Here is a 22,483-nt window from a genome sequence, read left to right as displayed (position 1 = left end):
CAATCAATCTACCATCGTGGGTAGCCCTCTCGGTGGACTGTCGAGCATCTTTTGTTGAGGACTTCAGCTCCAACTTGGTCGGCAGGACTTTCTGCCTACCAACCAGGGCTTTGTGTCTGCTCGGCGCCCATTGCCGAGCTAGGACCCTTGTTTGCCAGAGGAGGAGGGGCAGCAAGCCCTTTGTGGGCAGCCCTTGAGGATAGCATCTTTGTGTCCTCCGGATCATCGTCTTCACTTTCCGACATGTGCATGTACTTTCAGCACTGGCGGGGCGGGGAGTCCTTGATGCTAATCCCGCGTTCGCGGTGGGGTGGCATTGCCACTTTTCTCTTCTTCTTCTCCACCGACGCTTCGTGAATTGTCTCCTTGCCGCTGTGCAGGATGCGTTGGCCAGGACTTGGGGTAGTCTCTCGCCCGTCTGATGAGCTACTCATCGTCCTCCTACGCATCACCGCCGCCATCTCAGCTTCAGTCCGAGGCTTTTTGTATCGGTCTTCACTAGTCGGTCATGTCCCGTTTGGGACATCAGAGATGTACGCCCTCCGGTCCTGCATGGCAAATCATCAAACAGGTCTCAGGCAAAGAACGGGCAGCGAAAATACAAGACAATACTATTTGAAATTCCTTACCTCCGGAGGTGGATTCATCAAACCAAAGGCCCTTTGAGGGTGCCTTATCTCCGTAGTCTTCTTAATGGTGAAGAACTTCGCCACTCGTCCGTCAATTTCATTGTATATCGCCTCAGGCGCTTCCCGCACGAAATCTTCCTGCCGATACTCATAGGCCGAATGAGACCTTTCTTTGCATGGCTGGATTCGACGACTGATGAAGTTCTGGGTGCACTCTACCCCATTGGTGTTGACACGGGCAAGAAGATCCAGAAGCTCCTCCACTTGCACCATTTCATCACTGCTCGGTCTCGCCGACCAGTTTGGATTAGTTTTTTGTTCAGAGTCAATATCTCCAGAAAGTCCAAACTCTATGTTTTCGGTGTAGAACCATTTTGCCTTCCACCCCTTGTTCGATGTGCTTAGAGGGATGGGTTTGTACTCTGCCACCTTCCCATCTCACAGCACAAGATATGTTGCACCGACAACTTTTGCTCTAGAAAAAGATTTGAGGTGGAAGAGGTACCAAAAAAGATTGCAATGGGGCTCAATGCTGAGATACGCCTTGCACAGATTGATAAAGATTGAGAGATGAAGTATGCTATTTGGGTTGAGATGGATGAGGCATATGCCATAGTACGCAAGGAGTTTGCGGAAGAAGGGATGTGCCGGCAAACCAAATCCACGGCGAAAGAAATCTTCGAATACCACAAGCTCGTCGTCATTAGGGGATGGATAGAGCTCACCTACGGTGGGCTGCCATGCGGCCGTCGCTTGATCGGGAAGGACTCCATCAAACACCAACTCCTCTAGATCCTGTTGGGTGCTGGTGGAAGCCACCCATTCCTTGTTGTGAGCGGTCATTTTCCGCGACTTCTTGGAAGGCGCCATTACTTGGAACTGGATCTAGGGACTCGCTGTGCTCGCTCTACCTGCGTGCTGGGCTAGGGTACTCAAGGACAGGCGTGGGTGGTGGCGGCGGCGGAGTGATTCTAGGTCGCTCGAGGAAGAAGACGAGAGAACTGTGCAACCGCTCAAGCGAAATGGAATGCGCCACGGGGCAGAGTGTGCTTTATATTGGTTCACCTCCGCCCCTTCCTCTCCAGGGTTTCTAGGAAACGGTGTTGCACCACGCGCGCTTGCTCGCGCAACCGATGCGCCACGCGCACACGCCTGTGTACGGTTAATGCGCGTCGCTCCTAATTCTCCGTAGACGCCTTTAATGGGCCGTCTTGTGGGCCGTCACGGTCTCCTTCACTTGGAAGATACAACGGCCGGTTCGGTTTCACATGTTGCTCCGATAATTGAGGCGTTAATTGCGCCTTTGTGATTTTCTGGATGTTACTCCGTGGAAGATTTTCTCCAATTAGGTGGCATATTTTCAAGGCTTTTTCTTTGACCTTGCTACAAGGTTCATACCTTCATCTTCAATCAGGCTCAGGGACTAAGTGTGTACACTTCACCTTGCGGTGAATGTACTGATTTTTTCGATCATTGGATTCTTTGGCTACGCCGGGGACTGGTTGCTTTCGCAGCTACGCTAGGGACTGCATTTTTTATTCATCTTCCAACAGGCTCGGGGACTACATAGTGTACAATGCACCTTGCGGTGCATGTACTGTTTCTTCTCCATGGTGCTTTGACTACATCGAGTTTGTTATTTAATGCCTTTGCTCTGCTCTGGTGACCACGTCATCGACGCATTTGCAACTAGCACTTAAGTGTGTACACTTCACCGACCAAGAATTCTCGAATTTTTCTCTGGAGCTCCTTACATCCTATTGGTGAACCTCACTTGGCTAAGTCCGAGGTCTGTCGGCTGGTTGCGCTGGTCGGCAGCAGACTCAACAGGTCGGCAGGCCAGTTTTGCTGGTCGGCACGTACCTTCACCGCTCGAATCACCAGTCGAACTGGTCGGTCTCGGTTTTTATTGCTCGGATCATCAGTGGAGCTGCTTGGACTTGAACAAGACGACGTCACCAAGCGGATACAAGGCTCGGGGACTAGCTGCGAGGGGGGGGGGGGGTCTGACCCCAGGTACCTACGGCAAACTACATGGGCCGCACCAATAGGGGCGATCCAGCCCATAAGACAGAGGCTTGCGGTGCACGGCACAGCTCGGCGCGCGCCGCGAGGCACCTCGTCGACATTCCAAAGATTGCATAGAATCTGTTAGGATATGTTGAATGTATGATTCCATGTATAGATTATCTCTTACCCGATCGGACTCTAACCTAACCGGCATGTAACCCTACCCCGGGCTATATAAGGCGGGTACAGGACCCCCTCAAAAGACATGCAATAATATATGATAACTAATACAAACCGACGGGACACAGGATTAGGGTATTACGTAAAGCTGACGGTCTGAACCTGTCTAAATCTTGTGTCTTGCCACCATCCCGCTCCTGATCTCGCTCACCTCTACGACAAATCTACCATCGTGGGTATATCCCTCGGTGGACTGCCGAGCACGTTTAGTCGACAGTGAATCAGGTACTGTAAGAATTCTCCAACATTGCTTTCCTAGCATTGCCTGATTGAAGAGTTCCATATCTCGAAATCCCATACCACCCATGGCTTTTGGTGTCGTTAACCATTCCTAGGATCGTCAATGCAATTTGTTCTTACCATCTTCAATTCCCCACCAGTGGTTCAATATTGTTGTCCTCATTCTATCACAAATTGTAGCTGGTAAGCAGAAGCAGCTCACAAATTGTTGGCCCCGTTCGCTTCGCTGAAAAAACAAGCTGAAACACTGTTCCGGCTGATTTGTTGTGAGAGAAAAACACTGTTCTGGCTAAAAAAAATAAGCTGAAAAAACAGATTATAAGAGAAGCGAACAGAGCCTATGGGATAGCTTGGATAACTGACTTCAACATTATTTCCTTACCATCCCTTGAGAGGGGGCGGTCACTCCATCCTCTTATTTTCTTCCACATACGGTGGGGTAGGAAATTAAATATATCTGTAGGAGATCTTTCCTACCTAAGATGGCATACCCAAGTAATTGGTTCGTATGGCCTCACAACGGACATTGAGACGTCATTATTCGTCCTTGATATGCTCTGGGCAATGATCACCAAAGAAAACTGAAAAAGGATGTACCCAGTGTAGAGAGCTCCCGTTCTGTGTGGGGTCTGGGGAAGAGTGTCAGTGGCAAGCGTTACCCTCGCCTATACAATGCGAGGAGACCACAACTCAAACCCGGGACCTTTCAGTCACATGCGGTAAGACTCTACCGCTTGCACCAGGCCTGTCCTTCCACCAAAGAAAACCGAAGATTTTTCAAAATTAATTCGCTGACCCGATCCTTCACTATAAGTTTGCAGCACCTCATTTAGAGCTTGAAGGTTCTTGGCATCTCCTCTCGTGAAGAAAATACTATCATCCGCAAATAGAAGATGGGATATGGCTGGTAAAAACGGCCAAACACGAGCTGACACGGTGCACGTACGTGCCACTACCACTTGTTTGTAGGATACGCTTGTCCACGGTACAAGATATATGAACGCACCGTCCCGCGCACATGGCAACAACTTGGCAAGGACCAAGGAAGTGATCGGCGCTGTGTCTGTGTCTACGTACACAAGGGCAAGCAAGGGTACGTACGTATCTCCTAGAGACTAAGCAAGACGCCTACAACTACAATGCCGTAGTTCGGCGGGGGCCGGGGGCTGGATCTCCTGGTCGCTTCTGCGGCTGTGTGCACACTGCACAGCTACTCTTCACCGTCGACGACGGTGTTAGGATCGGTGGCGGACTGGGCGACTGGCCGTGCCCAGCAGGCCTGCCGCCTGCCAGTGCAGAGGATGGACGTATACCATCGGTGAGTGCCCATTCCAAGTCCTTTCACGGATCGACCGTTCGTATCTGTCTCTGTCCCAAAGATGCAAAGGCGCGTATCTCTGAAAATGTATCCCTGCCCCGACATTCATTTTGCTTGATTTTTTTTTTCCCTATTTTGTGCTTCAGCCTGTTTGTTGGTGCCTGCTTTTTTTTTTCCTCCGGCCTGTTTATTTGGTACCTGCTCACTTCTTCGGTTATCTTTGTCTGACGAGTGAGGATACACAGTTTTCTTTCAAAAGAAAAGTAATGACACAGTTTTCTTCCAAAAAAAAAAGTGATGACACACAGTCGAAGTCAAGCCTTGGGTATGGGTGCACTACCAAATTATTATTCCAAACACAGTAGCAAATAACATCATGTTCTTCACTTTCACCAAACCCTGATCCTTGATGCAGCATCAGAAGGCTGTGAGAAAACTTGTTTGCAACTATGTATTTAAAAAAACTCGGACTCCGGAGAGATTGCATGTGCCCCTCAGCATTCGCATTAAGGTAGGTGACTCCCAGGGCCGGCCCCGAGTGTTTAGGGGGCCAGGGCAAAACCTAAATTTAGGGGCCCTTATATACATATGAACAAAACGCTTATATTATATATAAGAAATATTATTGGTAAACACTTAACTACATATGCAAAAGCAATATTCATAAGAAACAATTCGTATATATTTTAATTTTTTTAGCGTTCCTCGATGTGAAGTCATTAATGATGGTATGTTTTGGTTCCTCGACAACAACTATCACCAACTTGTTTGAATCTCTTGAAGTGCTTGAATTATTCTTTAAAAAAAACTTATGTATAGACCATCTCTGCGATCATATTAATTCATCTACTCGTGCTTGCGTGTCCTGGTTCATACGAAGCAGTCAGAGCTATGCCTAGTATAGGAGTCAGCCAGATAGTAGGAGTCGGGAGTTGCCGAAGGCCTTCTGGGGCTGGCTAGCAAACAACGCAAACTGCACTGCTGAGTCTTAACCAAGCAACGGATATACTACTGAATACTATAGTACGTATATACCTGGGATTGGGGCCCAGGGCCACCGCCCTGTCCGCCCGCCCTCAGGCCGCGCTCAGCGGCTCGTTACCCTGTGATTAGATCGGTGCCACAAACATGTGCTTTGGATAACGTGGGATAGATGTGGGGAATTTTTTACCTTCGACACCGCAATTCGTCTCATTGGAGGATCGAACCACGAGGGTGCTATCCGGAGTGCTAGACCAGCCAGTCTAGCATCTGCTGGCGCAACCATGTATTTGTATAGTGGCACAATTTTGCGACGACATACAGAACAGATCGAGTAAACAAACCGCCAAAATTGATCAGCGACACGTTCGAGAACAACCAGTACAAGTTACGAACACCGCCTTAGCCTAGGGGGAGGATGACGATGAAATCTCGCTGGTAAGGATTACAATTTACAAGCGGGGCTATCGTTACAGCAAAGCTGACGGCCAAACCGTGTTACCACAAAATCGTGTCAATATTTATACTTGCCCCTCTCCTAATTTACTTTCACCTGCTGTTCCTTCCCTAGTAAATGTGCTGCACTGCTGTCACTTTCTTTCGCAGTTCCCTCTACGCTTAGTCTGGAGTGCCTCCTGACGAGTAAACATCACCACAGGTCTGCGGGGCATGAGACGTGTCTTCACATCGTTCTGGGCCAAACTGTTGTGCCTCATTGGAGCATGCACAGGCGCCACAAGAGTCAGTGGCACAACAACCAGCTTCCTCCACCTGTTGCTGTATGTCTTCTTTCTGCAGTTTGGCACTAGTTTGCTTCGGTGCTTCTCCTACTGCAACAGATCCTTCTATCACATCACCATGACAGACCATCGTCCAACAGATGTGATCTTCACATTTGCTGACGTTCCTAACAAGCTATCTGGAGCAATTACCAGCACCTGGATATATCCCTTGGTATGTCCAACCTGTGCAGGAAAAGATCATTTCAGGGTAAGCTTTGCACCGGGCATGAACATGATTAGCGGTCAGTGACAAGAATTGGTATGCACTTACCAAGTGAACACCATCAGTCGCAATCTCGGTGATCCAGATCCTCTCTACTTTGTCTTCCATTCCTTGGTATGGTGAAAATGATTCGAAAACTGAAGTCAATTCACGACTCCGCTTTTTCCCTTCATTGCTTGGTACCTTCTTCATCCTAGCAGCAGGCGTCCCTACAAAAATCACGTTGTAGATGTACATGTAGGAAAAGAATATCAGCAACCAAGACTTAGTTTTACAGAATATTGTGGCTTGAGAAAGAACAATTTACCTGGTCTGGGGTAAAACTGTTAAATGTGGACTTGAGGGAATAGATATTCCTTTACGAGGTTAACAGTCTAAGAAAAATCTTCATCAGTCTCACCTGAAAATAGGATGTCAGTTCAGTGCAAACTATTAGCAGCAACATCTTTTGTGGCATTCAATTAATAAAATATCATTCAGATGTACTTATAAATAATAAGAGCGAATTGCTAAACTGAGAACTTGCTTAGCGTACCAGGAAAGCCACAGATAGTATCTGCAGCAATTTGCATTCCAGGGACAAGCTCACACAGAGTGTCAACTACCTTTCTGAACTCGCCAACAGTGTATTCACGATTCATTGCCTGGGATGTGCAATCATAGACTGAGTCAGATCCAGGTTAAGACACTGGATATAAGTTAGAAACAAAGAATATTCATGTTGTATGTTTGCTGCTAAAAAGCTTTCCAGAACAAGAGTTGAAGTTAAACTATACCGTTAAAACAGAATCACTTCCAGATTGCACAGGAACATGGAGGAAAGAGTAAACGGAGGGATGACACAAAACGGCAGCTATTTACTTCAAATGCTCTAGTATGAAAGGAGGATCGAGATTACCATAAGCACCAGTATCTTCGCTGCTCAACCAGATCTCCCGGACACCTTCGGAGACAACAGTTTTCACACGATCCACCTGCAATAGATTGAAGCTCAAATGATTTACATGGAGTTTGAAGCAACAGCAGCATTGCTCCACAATAGACAAATTCTGTATATACTTACCAAGCTGTCAATGGTACTGCTTCCCAAATGACCACGGGCCTGCTTTGTCTTACAGTATGTGCATGCGCCTAAACATCCCGCATTAATAGGAAGAATCCTCGATAAACTTGTTCTTTCTTACCAGTAAGTATAGTTTTGCCGAGTCAGAAATAAAGTTACAGGATATGTTAACTACAAAAAACTACTATATTTTTTTTTAGAATAAACTACTATATTTTTTAACCGTAAAACTACAAAAAGCTACTATAACTTACCATTAAGGGATGCGTTCATCGCTATATATCTGCCATGCTGTGGACTGCCCTACCGGCACTAGAAGTAGTAAGCAACTAGCATATGAAAATGTGTAAGCAAGTAGCACGCACCCGTTGCCCGTTGGCACGTAGTTTGGGGTGTCCTTCCTGATATTAGTGGCCCCAGAGACAAACACAACTAGCGGTTATAAGTGTGCTACAAAAATAGCGGCTGTGTTTGAACCATTGTTGTGGAGCCTGACGCGTAACCAGCGGCCACATGAATAAATCGAACACGGCACAACGTTTCTCATCACAATGGTTCTGGATTCTGATATGATACATTCTGAAACAGGAGCACAACTGACGCCTCTCTTCTTTTTTGGACTGATGAGGCCACAAAGGGCAGAGCACACTGCAGACTGGTCCCCTGGTTCTCGCTCCTCAGACAACAATAGGCACGGGCAAATGCCAGTCATCAAGCACACATCCGGCACAAGAAAAGCGCCATTGTATGGTGCGAAGGCTAGGAGCACAAGTTGCACAGCATTGCTTATTAAACAGTAGACTATATACAGATCACTTCCGCAAAGATTGTTGCTGAAAGAAACATCTCCCACCTGACCACCTACACCCTCAGGTTTGTTACTGCTAAAGATAACAATTACGGAACCACAATTGATGCATACAAATGCCCGAACCTCAATACCAGGGCATGGGCATCTTAATGGCACTATATACACTCATTACATACATAGTACTAATTACTAGCTAAGTAGTCGAAGGAGAGGCAAAGGCACCGTCCGTCCATCTTGCAGCTGACCAGTTCTTTCTTCAAGCCATGGATACTCCTACTAGACGTCACAGACAAACGGGAAATGGCACACAGATGCCAGAGTGCCTCTTCCAGGAGGCTCATGCTGGCATGGAAGTCCAAAGGCCTCCAAAACTTCAGCCCACGGAGCAATGATGGGCATTTACCCCCATAATCAATGGTGGAAATAACAAAATTAGAGGGACGTTAGCACTCTGCAGTCTTTGTTGATAGAGTCATTTAGACAGTGAGTTTACAGTGCTCAGCTTGCTGCTGTCACTGCTAACCGGTAACTTCGACTTGGATGTCAGCCTCTTTGCCTCCTCATATGTGTAAATGTAAATCCTTTTCACCATTCTGCAAAACTCACTGAAGAAAGATGCAATGCACAGGGATTAGGACTTCAATAATGGAAAAAAGTACTCGTTCATACAGAGATGAAGGGTTCTTACTCCCAAGGATCATCCCCAACAAGCATCATGTCATCCTCATCATCAGTGAAAATGACCCGCCATTTCTTGAGTGTGGAACCTAGCTCCCCGTGGATGTCAAACATCTCCTCCAACTTCTGGCAAAGATCGCTGTAGCCACTAAGCTTTGTCAGGTCTACAGCCCTTCCAACTGCCATTCCTTGCATAATTACCTGTTTGCACAACATTAATCAGTTACCCAGTGAACCACAAGCAAGAACAGAACACAATGAGAAAAAACTAATGTGATATAAAACCACCTTGGTGCAGCTCCTCACTTGCCGGCTTTGGGATTCAAGAGGTGAACCCTCACTGCTAGCTGCTGGGGCATCAGAATTGTTGACATCAGATGGCTGTGAGAGCTTATCCGAGTTCAACTCTACAGAGGCAGCAGTCTGCTCATAACCAACACCTGGAGCAGTAACCACAGGTAATACTTCTTCCTCAGCTGAGCATATATCAATTCCAAACAATCTGCAACCACCAGAACTTGGCTCTTGCTTCTTTTCAACAATGACTCTGTTGGTGCTAGCAGCGCAGGAGTCAGCTCTTGTATCCCTTGCTGACCAGTAGAACTGACTTGTTAGCATGGATGGCTCATTCTTTGAATTGAAACTGACGTTTGATGAAGATGAGAAGGTTGACGTGGGAATTGAAGGAAATAACTCTCGAGCCCGTTGAGGTTCCGAAAATGAGAGTGTACGGGATGATTCAGTTGGAGATTTCCAGAGTCCTAACATGAATGCCACAAGAACTCAAATACAGTAGGAGAGCACATTGTATTCATATCCAAGAATGCTTATGGTATCCATGAACTGAGCATTCTAGAAGCTGAACCATATTTCATAACAAGTATTAAGGGACTCCTTACCAAAACCTGAAGGCAGTTCTGAAACCATACAAGGTGAAGCTGGGGGTCGTGGACGCTTAGTCCTTAATGGAGGTTGAGGGGATTGTGGATTAGCTGCATCCAGGGGCTCCACTTCCCATGGTGAGATTCTATCTGGACGAAGAATGGATGAAGGTTCATCCCATTGAACCTGGTAAAAATTACAGTTTAGGTTAACATTTAGAAGATAAAGAAAATAAATATAATGAATCACTCTGCACAATTTGCAGATAGCACACTACTAATTTAACAAAGAAAAAAAATTGTCATTACCTTTAGAGATCTCCAGTCAGAATCTGCCCAGAGAGATTTTGACATTGCCAGCAAACTGCCGATGCCAATAATTGTTCCACTGAACCTGTAATCAGAGACAGAAATGTTAATTTGCTCCCAGCATAAATAAAATGTTTAAATGAACGCAAGTCCAAACCATACCTTCTTTCAGGAGCCTCATCACCTTCAAATCTCATCTTAAACCTCATTCCAACAGATATTTTCTGCTTCTTAGCTTCAAGGTACTTGTTAACACTCACAATAAAATCAGATCGGCTAGTTCTGGGAACACAGAAAAGGAGCATAAAGTTTAGCGGGCAAGATTATGAAGGAAACGAAACATGCACGCATTAATGCTAACTAGGACAACCGTAGTAGGTAACTTTGGTGCAACGAAAAGGACAAGGGATAAGACATCACTCAATGGATGTAGTAGCTACAAACAAAAGGCTTGTTTACAACTGAAGCAGAGTACAGAATTGACTTTGAAGTTTGAAACAGAGAGAAATTAGCAAATAGAAAGTACAGTCAAATACACAGGATAGTTGCACGTCCATTAATAAGTGTACCGCAGTCAATGTATAGATAAAGCAAACAAAAAATATCAAACCTTGGTTTGTAGAAAACAGAAAAGAGGGTTCCAGTAGAGATGGCATGGGAGGCTGTGGCCAAGACTCCAAGATGCATGCTGTGGCTTGATATGACAGATGACGGCATGCTATTTACTTGTCTCATGAGCCTCCTTACACCAACCCGTAGCTCACCATTTTCACCTCTGCCATTCAGCATAAAGTAAAAAGTAATCCATAATGAGTACAGAAATATATAAGTTCATCCCTGTTGGAATCCAGGATCCTGCTAGGTTGTAGCCGAAGGAGGTGGGAGGCCGGGGCTTCGGTTCCCGGCGACGGCGAGGCTGAGACACCGTGCTGTGTCTCTGTGTGTGTGTGTGCGTGTGGAAAGGCTGGGTGACAGGGAGGTAGCGGGAGAGATTATTCAATCTCCAGCTCGTCTGGTGGCCAGGCCCAGGCCCAGGTGCGTGCCCCTCTCAGCCACTGTATGCTGCCCCTGAACTAATTGACGGAGATCCTATACTCCTCAGCCATGCTGGTGACCAGGGCCAAGTCCAGGTACCTCTCAGCCATGCATACTGGTGACCAGGACCAGGTCCAGGAGCCTCTGAGCCACTGGTATACTACGCCTACCATAACATCTCTCCCTCCCTCGACAAACAGCTGAAACGTCGGGAACGCATCGCAGAAGGTGTCGACAGGCTCCCATGTAGCCTCCGCCTCAGGCAGTCCCGGCGGTGCCATCATCGGCACCCTCATCCTGAGTCGCCGTTGTCGAAGTCGGTCACCTCCAAGTAGAAGAGTCGCTAGCACTTGTGGATGCACACATACTGCTCGTCGCAATTGTAGCAGAGGCCTTGCCGGCAACGTTCGGTGAGCTCGGCTGGTGATAGACGACGGAATGGGCGCGGTGGAGCCGAGGGGCGGAGCAGGTAGTGCGAGCAGCTGAGGCGCCACCGGCAGCACGGCGACAGGTCGTGCAGCAGGCGTCCGGCACGGCCACAAATGCCAGCGCCTCTTCTACTTGGAGGTGACCGACTACGACAACGATGACTCAGGATGAGGGTGCCGACCATGGCACCACCGGGACTGCCTGAGGCGGAGGCTACATGGGAGCCTGTCAACACCTTCCGCGGCGCGTTCCCGACGTTTCAGCTCGAGGACGAGCTGTTTGTCGAGGGGGGGAGAGATGTTATGGTAGGCGTAGTATACGTTTCAGCTCGAGGACGAGCTGTTTGTCGAGGGAGGGAGAGATGTTGTGGCCAGGACCGGTGGCTCAGAGGCGCCTGGACCTGGTCCTGGTCACCAGCATGCATGGCTGAGAGGCGCCTGGACTTGGCCCTGGTCACCAGCATGCAATGGCTGAAAACTATAGGATCTCAGTCACTTAGTTCAGGCGCAGCATGCATTGGCTGAGAGGGGCACACGCACCTGGGCCTGGTCCTGGCCACCAGACTCCCTAGACGATAGGCTCAGTCAAGTTGGATTAGTTCAAGTGTTCGTTAGGATTTGGCTAAAGCGTAGACTCTATTGTTAACAAAGACAAGCTGGAGATTGAATAATCTCCTGCTCCCTCCCTGTCACCCCTGCCTTTCCACACGCGCACACACACAGAGACAGCACGGCGTCTCAGCCTCGCCACCGCCAGGAACCAAAGCCCCAGCCTCCCACCTCCTTTGGCTACAACCTACGCAGGATTCCGGATTCCAACAATCCCCAATTAAACCAAAAGCTGGGTGACAGGTGCAAAATGCACCAAACCTCTCCAGTTATCATGCTCTGGGAGTCAGGATATTGTACCTCATGAAGATAAATGCATCCCCAGCAACCAATCTTTTTGAGCTAACAAAGACACTCCAGCCAGTGGTAAGGAGATGCCTCTTGGGTTGTCCTGAAAGAAACATGGGAAGGCAGGCATGAGACTAAAAAATGGAAATGGAACTACAGAATATCTCTGTGTTTATGCAACGCTAGAGCGGATTACATCAAAATTAAGAGATATAAATACAAATTAAGAAAGGCTATTTTTCAATAGAAGGAATTTTCAAGCATAGTGCAAAACACCTCGAAAAATGTGCCGAAAATGCCATTCAGTGCCATGAAGATCTTTGGCAACCAGTTCTTGGCAGGGTGGATTTTGAGACATGTCCTACAAAAGGTTATACACAGTAATATATATCTGCTAGTCAAGAAATCTCTTTGAGTCATACAATGCTTTTGATGCTAACCAGCTGAGGAAGACATTCCTCGGCATGCCTCCGAAGAACAGAAAAACCACCATGAGTGCTCGTATCTGAAGCTGTCAGTGTCTTGCAGAAGGAATGGGCAGTGCATTTTTCAGGTTCTTTTGGTTCAGGGTCCAGGCTGGTGAGTTCATTTTGCTGATCAAGCATATTCAGGATAAATAAATAAATGTATGTACATGTAATTTTATGTAAAAAGGCAATGAAGTAGTACCAAACCAAAAACAGAAATGAAAGGAACACTTGAATGTTCTCAGGAGTAAAACTATGCAGACTTACATCAGCTTCTGGATGCAGCATAATTTGAGCATAAACTTCATCTGAATCAGCTTCGGCCTGAATTGCAGAGTTCAACAGATTGAGCACAATTATAAGATTTGTCAGTTCAGTACCTAGAATAACCAATCCCCCAAAACACACATGCAAGGAGGTTGCACCAGACAGAATCTAAAAAACACACTGACCCGTAGTTCCACGTTGACTACACTGCATAGGATCTTGGGTGGTAGATTGAACATCGGTAAGTACTGATCAAGCTGCTGGTGTGTAGAAGCCTCAAGCTATAAAAGAAATCATGAACAATTTGAGGAAAAGAAACCCCAAATGCATGTGCACACGGAGGCGCCACAAAATACAAGATTGATCAAACCAGTGAATACCTGCTCCATATGGCCCTGGGGGAAGTAATAGACGCGCTCGCCTTGTCTAGGTACTGTGACCAACGGCCCAGCACACGCATGCCACAGCTCCCGGTACAGGGCGTCACTAGGCATTCCTCCTGAATAGAAGCAATTAATTAGCATCAATGGGTCATCAGAGCAAATACAGAACATACAGAAAGTTGTTTTTTCTCTATTTTATAGTTCGATTTTATAACTACTAATCATGAGCTATCTGAACCATTAGGAAGAATGCTAAAAGTTGCAGACTGAACAGGAGCACATGGATCCAATCCACCACATCAAAATACCCCATTCGAGAAGCAACAATACTGGTGCTAAACTAGCCACATAAAACAGACACTAAAAATCAAAGTAACAGATCTAGATTTGTAATAGGTCTCCGATCCAAACTTTTCCCCATTGGAGAACTGGTGACACGCATGCCTCTGTATAAGGAGAAAACGTGGTCAAAATATGAAACTACTCTGTCGACACTCGACAGAGAACAATCTAAACGAATCATCGAGAGTTGGCAAGCCAATTATTAAGGAAAATCGTTGGTTCCCCTAAAATTTCCGTTTACTGACGTCCACTGAAATTATGAGAATTCTGCGACGTTTTCCACACAAATTAGTCAACTATTGAAGTCCACCCAACGAACTCGACCCTATCCAGGGCCCAGTGCCTCAGTAGTTTCGCACAAGCCAATTTAGCGAAACCGCAGCAAATTCAAAGAAGGCGTAGCACAATAGTATAGGAACGAGAAATTCAGCTATACTGCTAGAGACAAGAACCCAAACCTGAGCCAGCAGCCGCTCCAGGGTTGGGCGCGTCCATCGCCGCGGCCATGTCTTTTAAACCAGACGCCTCAAAAATGGCTAGCGAAACAAACAAGCAGCAGCAGGTGGGGCAGTCCTCGCGACCCGCTGGTGAAGACGTGCAGCACTATCCGCGCTGCGGGCGGCTGAGCTCCATGGATCTGCCCCGACGACGCCCGCGGCCACACGCACAACCAGACCCTCTGCACAGCTCACTGGCCCCACCTGCGTGCTGAGCTCCGGGAGGCCGACGACTCGTCGGCGGAGCTCGCTGGCGCCGCGGGCGCGGTGGGATCCGGGTCGCCGGGGAAGGGAAGAGAAGGGAAGGGAAGGCGGGGGTGAGCGCGGCGTGCGTGTGGCGTGGAGGAGACGAGGCGTCAGGCGAGGCGGCTTGCGTTGAGGGAGGCGAGGGAGGTCTGAGCCTGGGCAGGTGAGGTGGCCGCGGACTTGACTATACTCCTCTCCTCTGTCTGGCCTCGACAGCGAGCGGCGGTCGCGGTCGCGGTCGCGGCGGCAAGGAGGGAGGAGGGAGGAGGGAGGAGGCAGGAGGCAGCAGCGGAGTGGAGGGTGAGGGCGCCGAGAGAGACGGGTGGAATGGGATGGATCGGTGGATGGGTGGGGACTGCCCTGTGCGCGGGTGGGTGGGTGCTGGGTGGGGTGGCTACTTGGGAACAGGTTGGCGCTGCTCGGTTCTTTCCGTAGAAGTAAAAGCTTTCACGGGCGAGTGGCTGGCTACGGATGGCGCCCCCACCCGGAGGCCGGACCCCCAACCAGCCCGATGCACGCACTGCCGTACGCGGGCTGCTGCTGCCCCCACGGCGCGAGCGCGAATCTTTCCTGGCCAGCCAGCGCTGTGGGACAGACGTACCCGTACGGGCGAGCGTGGCCTGCCCCCCGCCCGTGGCCCGTCTCGTGCTGTCACCTCCCTGCGTCCGACGCTGCCCGGGTGGGGCCGACGCGGGCCACGCACGATCCGGCCTGTCTTTTACGTGTCGTCCAGTCGTGGGGATCCCCGGCGCTTGCCGCACAGGCACTGGGGCCTCGTGTTCTGAGAGGAGGACGGGGGGCCGCCTGGGGCCACTCCTCGACTGACCACTGCTTTGCTGCTACTCCTACAAGTAGGACTACTGCTACGACGGCCGTGTAGCCGCTGGTAACAGTGCCGGTGGCCCCCGACGACGCGTACCAGGGCCGGCAGGCGTCGTCCGCTGCCGTCAGGCTGACCCGCACCCGCTGGCCTGTAGGCCCGCGCGACGAGGCCTGATGCCTAGGCTGTGTAGCTGACTACTCCTACTCGTAGAGCGCATCAGCGTGTTCCTCGCCGACCCGGCATGCAACCGCGTCCCGCACCAGGAAAGCCAGCCGTCATGTTGCCATGTGGTGTGTGAACGCCTGAACGGTGTGTGATTTTTTACTATTTTATTAGTACAGTCCAACACAAAGCAGGCTGGTGCTCTTGCTTAGCTGGACTCCTACGTACGTACCACTCGTAGATTGCAAAAAATTTCAACAATACTAGCACTTTCGTCTTATTTGGTAAATATTGTCCAATCATGGACCAACTAAACTCAAAAAATTCATCTCGTGATTTCCAATTAAACTGTGCAATTAGTTATTTTTTTTACCTATATTTAATGTTTCATGCAAACGGCTAAAATTTGATGTGATGGAGAGAGTAAAAAAACTTAGAATTTAGAAGTGATCTAAACAAGGCCCAATTTTAATGGTAAAAAACAAGCATTGGTCGACAAGATAGAGAGAGAAAATGCTGGCGAGGGACAAGTCTCACCATCGAAATTTCCTCCAGTCTCCCCCAACGTACGTAGTACGTACGTATACCAAATACGAAAACGGTCTCTAGCAGCAATTAATGTGGTCGAGAATCCGAGGCGCGGGTGACAGTGGACGGAGGAGGGGATAAAAAAAAAAAAAGAGTGATGGCAACGGGGAATGACTCCTCATCCCGTCCCCGCGGGCCCGTCTCTGTCCGCGTCAAAACCTTCGAGGCCAGAGTTCCCCCATCCCCGTCTCCGAGCGGGGAATTGATCCCCGCGGCGAACCCGTCCCCGTTTCAATGACAGCCATAGAAGAGGGCAGGAGCATAACAAATTGAACACCGTGAAATTCCGATACAGAGGCACCATTGCAAGCACGCAATACATACATCAGCACGTTGTACATACATCATTGCACTCACAGATCTAGTAGCACACAGATGTAGAGGGAAGGAGCAAGAGCAGGCTTAAATGCACTAGCAAGCTACAAACATCATCGCACTTACTAGCACTCCAACAGGCTGGATTTGAGCCGCCGGCGTTCTCTCAGAACACACACGACAAGAGCAGACTCGCACGCTGGGATGCCTCGGCGGAGTCGCGTCTGGTCTCTGGTGCGGGAGATGAGAGGGGCGAAGCGGAGCCGCGGACACTGCTGGCGGTGCTGTGTCGACGCCCCGGCCTCTGCGGAGTCGCGTCGCGTCTGGTGCGGGACAGCGTGGGATGAGAGACGGAAGCTAGCGGCGGCTGCCAGCTGGTTCTGGTAGGAAGCCTTCACTTGCTGGTTCGCACCTTGTACACGGCTGCTAGCGGGGCGGGATACGGGGATCGGGGTCGGAGGACAGGGAACCGTCCCGTCCCCGCCAGCCCCGACGGGGATTAAGTTCCTACCATTTTAATCTCCGTGGGAATGAACTTGGCACCATCCCCGTCCCTGATAGCGGAATTTCTCGCGGGCAATCGGTGATCGGGGGTCCCGTTGCCATCTTTACATAGTGGGCGCAGCAGGGGGCGCGTCCCTGTCGACCCGACCCCACAACAGCGGCCACGCGGGGCTTCGCGTGCGTTTCCTTTCCGCCTGCCGATCGATTCCCGGGCAGAAAACGAGAGCGAGCGCGACGGCTTTAGGTTCGGTTTTGGCAGCGGTCGGTTGCTGCCTCCGGGTCCCGGCCGCCTCATCATCTGCTTCCTGATTAGTATAGTACAATATAATACTAGTGCTAGTTGATATTCGTCCTCTGTTCTTTTTAGCAAGGCAAAACCAGGCAGGGCGTGTTTAGATGTAAAAATTTTTAGGTTTTGGTTACTGTAGCACTTTCATTTGTATTTGGTAATTAGTGTCTAATTATAGACTAATTAGGTTTGAAAGTTTCGTCTCGTGATTTCTTACCTAACTGTGCAATTAGTTTTTTTTCATCTATAATTAATACTCCATACATATGCCGCAAGATTCGATGGGATAGATACTGCGCAAAAAATTTTAAGAACTAAACGGAACCTTACCAATTTTCGTCATGTGAGTTCATGCGTGTGGCCATCTTGGCGTCCCTGACGTGACGTCTGCTAGGAGTAGTACACGTGCTACCGATCGGTGCACGTTGATCGCGTGAAGAGATCCAACGGCCCACCACCTGCACTCTGCAGTGCAGCATGCATGCATATATGGGTAGGTAACTGGGTTATAGTAAAAGTTACCGCGGTTGTAGTTAACCACACCTTGCAAGTCGCCGTGTGACGGTTTGTTACGGTAGTGTTCCCAAAATTTTTCAAAATTTTCCGTCACATCGAATCTTTGTACGCATGCATGAAGCATTAAATATAAATAAAAAATAAAATTAATTATACAGTTTAGACGAAATTCACGAGACGAATCTTTTAAACCTAATTAGACTTTATTGGACACTAATTGCTAAATAATAACGAAAGTGCTACAGTGCCATTTTCCAAAAAAAAAAATCGCCAACTAAACAAGACCTACAAAGGCTACAGCTGAGGAGGATAGTACACTTTACATCCCAAAGTGATCCCAAGTCGTCAGAGAACGTGGATCCTGGTCACAGGTCAAGTGCAGGGAAGCTTTAGGGCATTAGAATTGCCCGCGCCAATTAGCTGGTAGCTTTACCTAGCTCCCTGCCGCCCCGTGATTAGTTAAATCGATCTCCAACTAAACAAAGGCTGCGACAATAATCTCCGTCGCCGTCATGAAACAATAGAATGGGTGCCATGGGTTCTCCGTCGCCGGTGGGGGAGCTGAGGCCGGGAGGGAGCAGGCCGCAGGAAAAGGGGCAGCGGGGAATTGGACGGGGACTGCACCAACCCAGCCACACCCAGCAGCTTGCTTGCGGACTCGTTCGTCCACTGGCAGGCAGGCTGTGCGCCAAGTTTAGGCAGTGTTTAGTTATAGGAAGTTAGAATTTGAGGCTATTATAGCACGTTCGTTTTTATTTGGTAAATAGTGTTTAAACATGGATTAATTAGGCTTAAAACGTTTGTTTCGTAATTTTCCACCAAACTATGCAATTAGTTTTTTTTCGTCTACATTTAATGTTCTATGCATAAGCCGTAAACATTCGATGTGACAGATACTATAGCATTTTTTTTTATATTAGGATGAAACTAAACGAGGGCTTAGCGTCACATGCTGCGCTACTCGGGGCACCCGCAACGTCAGCTCTAGGCTGCTTTTCTCAAAAGTGCTAACTTTTTAACATGTACGAAGTAGCTCATAATATAAATAGCCGATACTCTCGCGTAGTCTTGAATTGCGTGTATTAGCTCTCTCACTCCTCTATTAAAATATGAAAAAAAAATAGAGCTAACTTATGAGTCACTCGTTACATGTATCTAGACAAGTTTCGCTGATTATCCTCGGAACGGAAACTATTATGCCGATGATGTCTGCCGGCATGGCCCCATGACGATCGCCAAGGGCCACCATCCTCCCCACTGATTCCCTCTTGATTCTGCGTGACTAGTATAAGCGCAACTAGCTTGTTTTGTAGTATATTGTACGAATATAATAAAGTGGTGTTGGTACCAATCACACGAAATACGATGGATTAAGGACAAAGCTACAACCACCATTGCACCTTTCATCTGTGGAAATGGAATAATTGTCCTAATATGCTTTGGCGAACTGCCAGGGAACAGGAGTCAATAAACTCAGCTTGTGGTATCCTAAATTCCTAAAAACACAAATTGTTCTATCAACTTCCTTTTTATAATTAGAAATAAATTGAGATATGTGCTATGCATACCACTGAGCACTTCGTAACATTCCGGATTTTCTTATGACCTGCGTAGTGGAGTACTCCCTCCATCTAAAAAAATGTAATTATGAAAACAGTACCAGTCAAATTAGCTTAAGTTTAACCAAGTTTATAGTAAATAATATTAACACTTATATCTTTAAATAAATTTATTATGAAAATATATTTTATATCTAAGCTAATGGTACTTATTTTGTTTCATGAGTGTAGCACTTTTTATATGATTTTAGTCAAAGTTTAAATTGTTTGACTCATCAAATATAAGAATTAATTCTTTCGTGAGAATTTCACCTGAGCTGCTGGCTACTAAAAGCTCACTAATGTTGGTGTATCTGTCAGCCCAGTTAGGTAAGCTCGTACAGTAGTACTTCTCTTGTTTTCGTATTCCTAGGACATCCTTAGCTATTGAAGCAATTGAACAGTCAGATACCTGGTAATAACAATGTTTTCTAAAGAATTTGAGGAGGAAAGCAAGGACAAGATCCTCGAAGAATAGCGCTGTTAAATTCTGGAATAAATCCAGAAAAATGCGAGCATCCATGTCAAGTCGGGGACTTGAACTCGGGTGGGCAGGTTCCATCACAAGGAACCCAACCAGCTGAGCTACCCTCAGTTCACGAGGTACACTAATTTTGACTAAGTTTGTAGAAAAAATATACAAACACATCTATAACATCAAGCAAGATTTACTTTGATAGTGCATTTATTGACATTATACTAGATGTTACTTAATATATAGTACTTCTCTACAAACTTGATCAAAATTAGAAAGGTTTGATGACTTAGAACAAAACTAAAACCACTTACAAGTTACAATTTGAAACGGGTGAAGTAATAAGGGATGGTATTGTTGAACGTCTCTTGTTAATGATTGATAAAAAAAAAGATCACATATTGACAGGTATATATGTAGATGCAACTGCCAGGAAACTAAACACAGGTCAAAGAACACAATTATCTCGTGCCGTACACCTACCTGGCCTCCCATGCGTGTTTCCTAGAAAATATCAAAAAAATTTCAGAATTATTGATCTGAAATGCATTATGCACCTGAGATTATAAATATACTAGCAGCCCGCATATTTCTAGGAAAGATATCAGTTTGTCATAACTATATTTTAGGCTAGCTACTAGTTAGGCACATTCTTTTGCTCTTCCTGCTTATTTCCTGATTCTCCAGTAGTCGCACGACAAAAGAATTGGATATGTAGTGAGATGCTCATCGATCGGCACAATATATCTTCTAAAGCGGCAGAAAAGCCAAGAGCAAATCGGAGATAGATGATGCTTAACCCATGCTGTGCATTTTGTTAATATGTTATTGAAGGCAGAGGCAATGCAGTCTTCACACGATCAACGAGTGCAGATATCTATCTATCTATCTAGGTCAACAATGCCTGATGATAGGCATCGATCGACAAAGAGAACAACTGCTGGTGCTGGGGGCACTTTGGCACGTAAACAAGTGCGGAGCATAAGATGCGTGCTCTCCTGTGCGCTTAAGCTAGCAGAGCCCGACGGCCATAATTAAACTTGCTTTGCTCGGAAGCTAACACGGGGAAAGGTAGAAAAAGGTAGCGTACGTTGCTGAGGCTGCAATGCCAACAAGCCGCGTGGCTTGGTCGGGGATCTTTCTTCGTTTCAAATATGCAGTGGAGCCATGGAGGATATATTCAGTGATCTGTAGCTGAAGTAGGGTAGGACACCTCCAACTCCAAGCACGTCCACTGATCGACCAAACATACACAAAAGGATAAGTGTTGTTGGTAAATGCATGCACGTCCCTTAGCTTAAAACAAGAAGCTGCTGTAAAAGATTTGCATGCGCAATATAATCACTCCGTGTGAAAAAAACTAGGAGCGGGCGTTGCAGTGATAGTCCTGATGCACCATCACACCGGAACCGTCCTTCGGGAGGGCAAGGTAATGTGGAAAACGTGGGAAGGGCATTGGAGGCTGAGTAGCTGGCGATCTGCCAGAGCTCTCTTTTAAAATTTGCGCCCTGAATACTTGACGTCTTCTGCACCGTTTGCCGCCGCCCACACCGGCGGCCTCCTGGCCTGGATCAGCTGTCAGATCCAGTTGCACCTTTGTTGCTTTGCTAGTTTTCTTGCTTGTTGGCTTCCGCAGTGCCATCCTCGTCATCGCGGCGTCCTCTCTGATTTACGATGAGAGCCATGCATGTCCAGTTCTCCACTGCCATCATCATATCCTCATCATCGTCACTGCCTCCAGATCCGAGTGATGGCTGGGTGGATTTTGTTCTTGTTTCGTGCTGCAGGTAAAGCGACGTCTAACACACACCTCTTTAAAGATCTTGTCAAGCTGGTGAAGATAACATTATTGGATTAAAACTAGGGAGATAAAGATGCCCTTGCGGTATACCTATAGATTGGCACTATTTTTTTTTCCACACCGACCAAAAATCTCAGAAACGAATCCACAAACACGGAATTTTCCTCACCAAGATCGAAAACTTCACCATCCGTTGAACTAGCTCGTCTACTGCCTGGTAATTAAACTTGGCCGTTGCTAGCTAGTCGATCGATGCTTTCGAAGGCCCCGATTAGTAGGAATTTATCCTGAATCATATGGTTTTCCTATGGATTTGAATTGTTTCTTATGAAAATTCTTATACGATCATTGTAAAATTTCTATGTTCCAAATGTGCCCTAATTAAGCATATCAAGTAAAACAGTACCATACGGCTATACCAATCGTAGCTAGCCTAATACGTGTTCTCAGGGATTCAGAAATCTCTGCAGCCTCAGGGTGATAAGATGCCATGCTGGACCGGTGCAACATTGCATTTTGTACACAACTAATTCATTTGATCCAGGAGTACTTAAGTTCAGCTCTCTCAAAAGAGAGTATAAAAAACAAAACACAAGGTTCAAACAAAAGAAACAATTTAATCCATAGAAAAATAATAATAATGCACATAACAAATTAAATTGCATTGTCCATAAACTAGCTGGCT

The 22,483-nt window shown here is 47.3% G+C and overlaps 1 protein-coding gene and 1 pseudogene across 1 annotated transcript; both read right to left on the bottom strand.

Annotated features, from left to right (window-relative positions):
• Positions 1-5,832: 5,832 nt before the first annotated feature.
• Positions 5,833-8,095, bottom strand: LOC136490615 (uncharacterized; annotated as a pseudogene).
• A 151-nt stretch (positions 8,096-8,246) lies between these two features.
• LOC136490614 (auxin response factor 9-like) lies at positions 8,247-15,088 on the bottom strand. Its single transcript, XM_066486820.1, has 14 exons — positions 14,443-15,088; positions 13,640-13,758; positions 13,445-13,540; positions 13,260-13,316; positions 12,966-13,118; positions 12,802-12,886; positions 12,538-12,628; positions 10,776-10,940; positions 10,328-10,447; positions 10,166-10,250; positions 9,875-10,043; positions 9,264-9,736; positions 8,986-9,176; positions 8,247-8,902 (listed from the first exon to the last, which is right to left on the bottom strand). Exons 1-14 carry the CDS (start codon positions 14,489-14,491, stop codon positions 8,770-8,772), a joined length of 1,986 nt encoding a protein of 661 aa, XP_066342917.1. The 5' UTR covers positions 14,492-15,088; the 3' UTR covers positions 8,247-8,769.
• Positions 15,089-22,483: the final 7,395 nt, after the last annotated feature.

Source organism: Miscanthus floridulus, chromosome 11, assembly GCF_019320115.1.
Source record: "Miscanthus floridulus cultivar M001 chromosome 11, ASM1932011v1, whole genome shotgun sequence".
Lineage (NCBI taxonomy): Eukaryota > Viridiplantae > Streptophyta > Magnoliopsida > Poales > Poaceae > Miscanthus > Miscanthus floridulus.
Note: the sequence above shows the minus strand (reverse complement) of the source record. Positions and strands in the feature narration are given on the sequence as shown.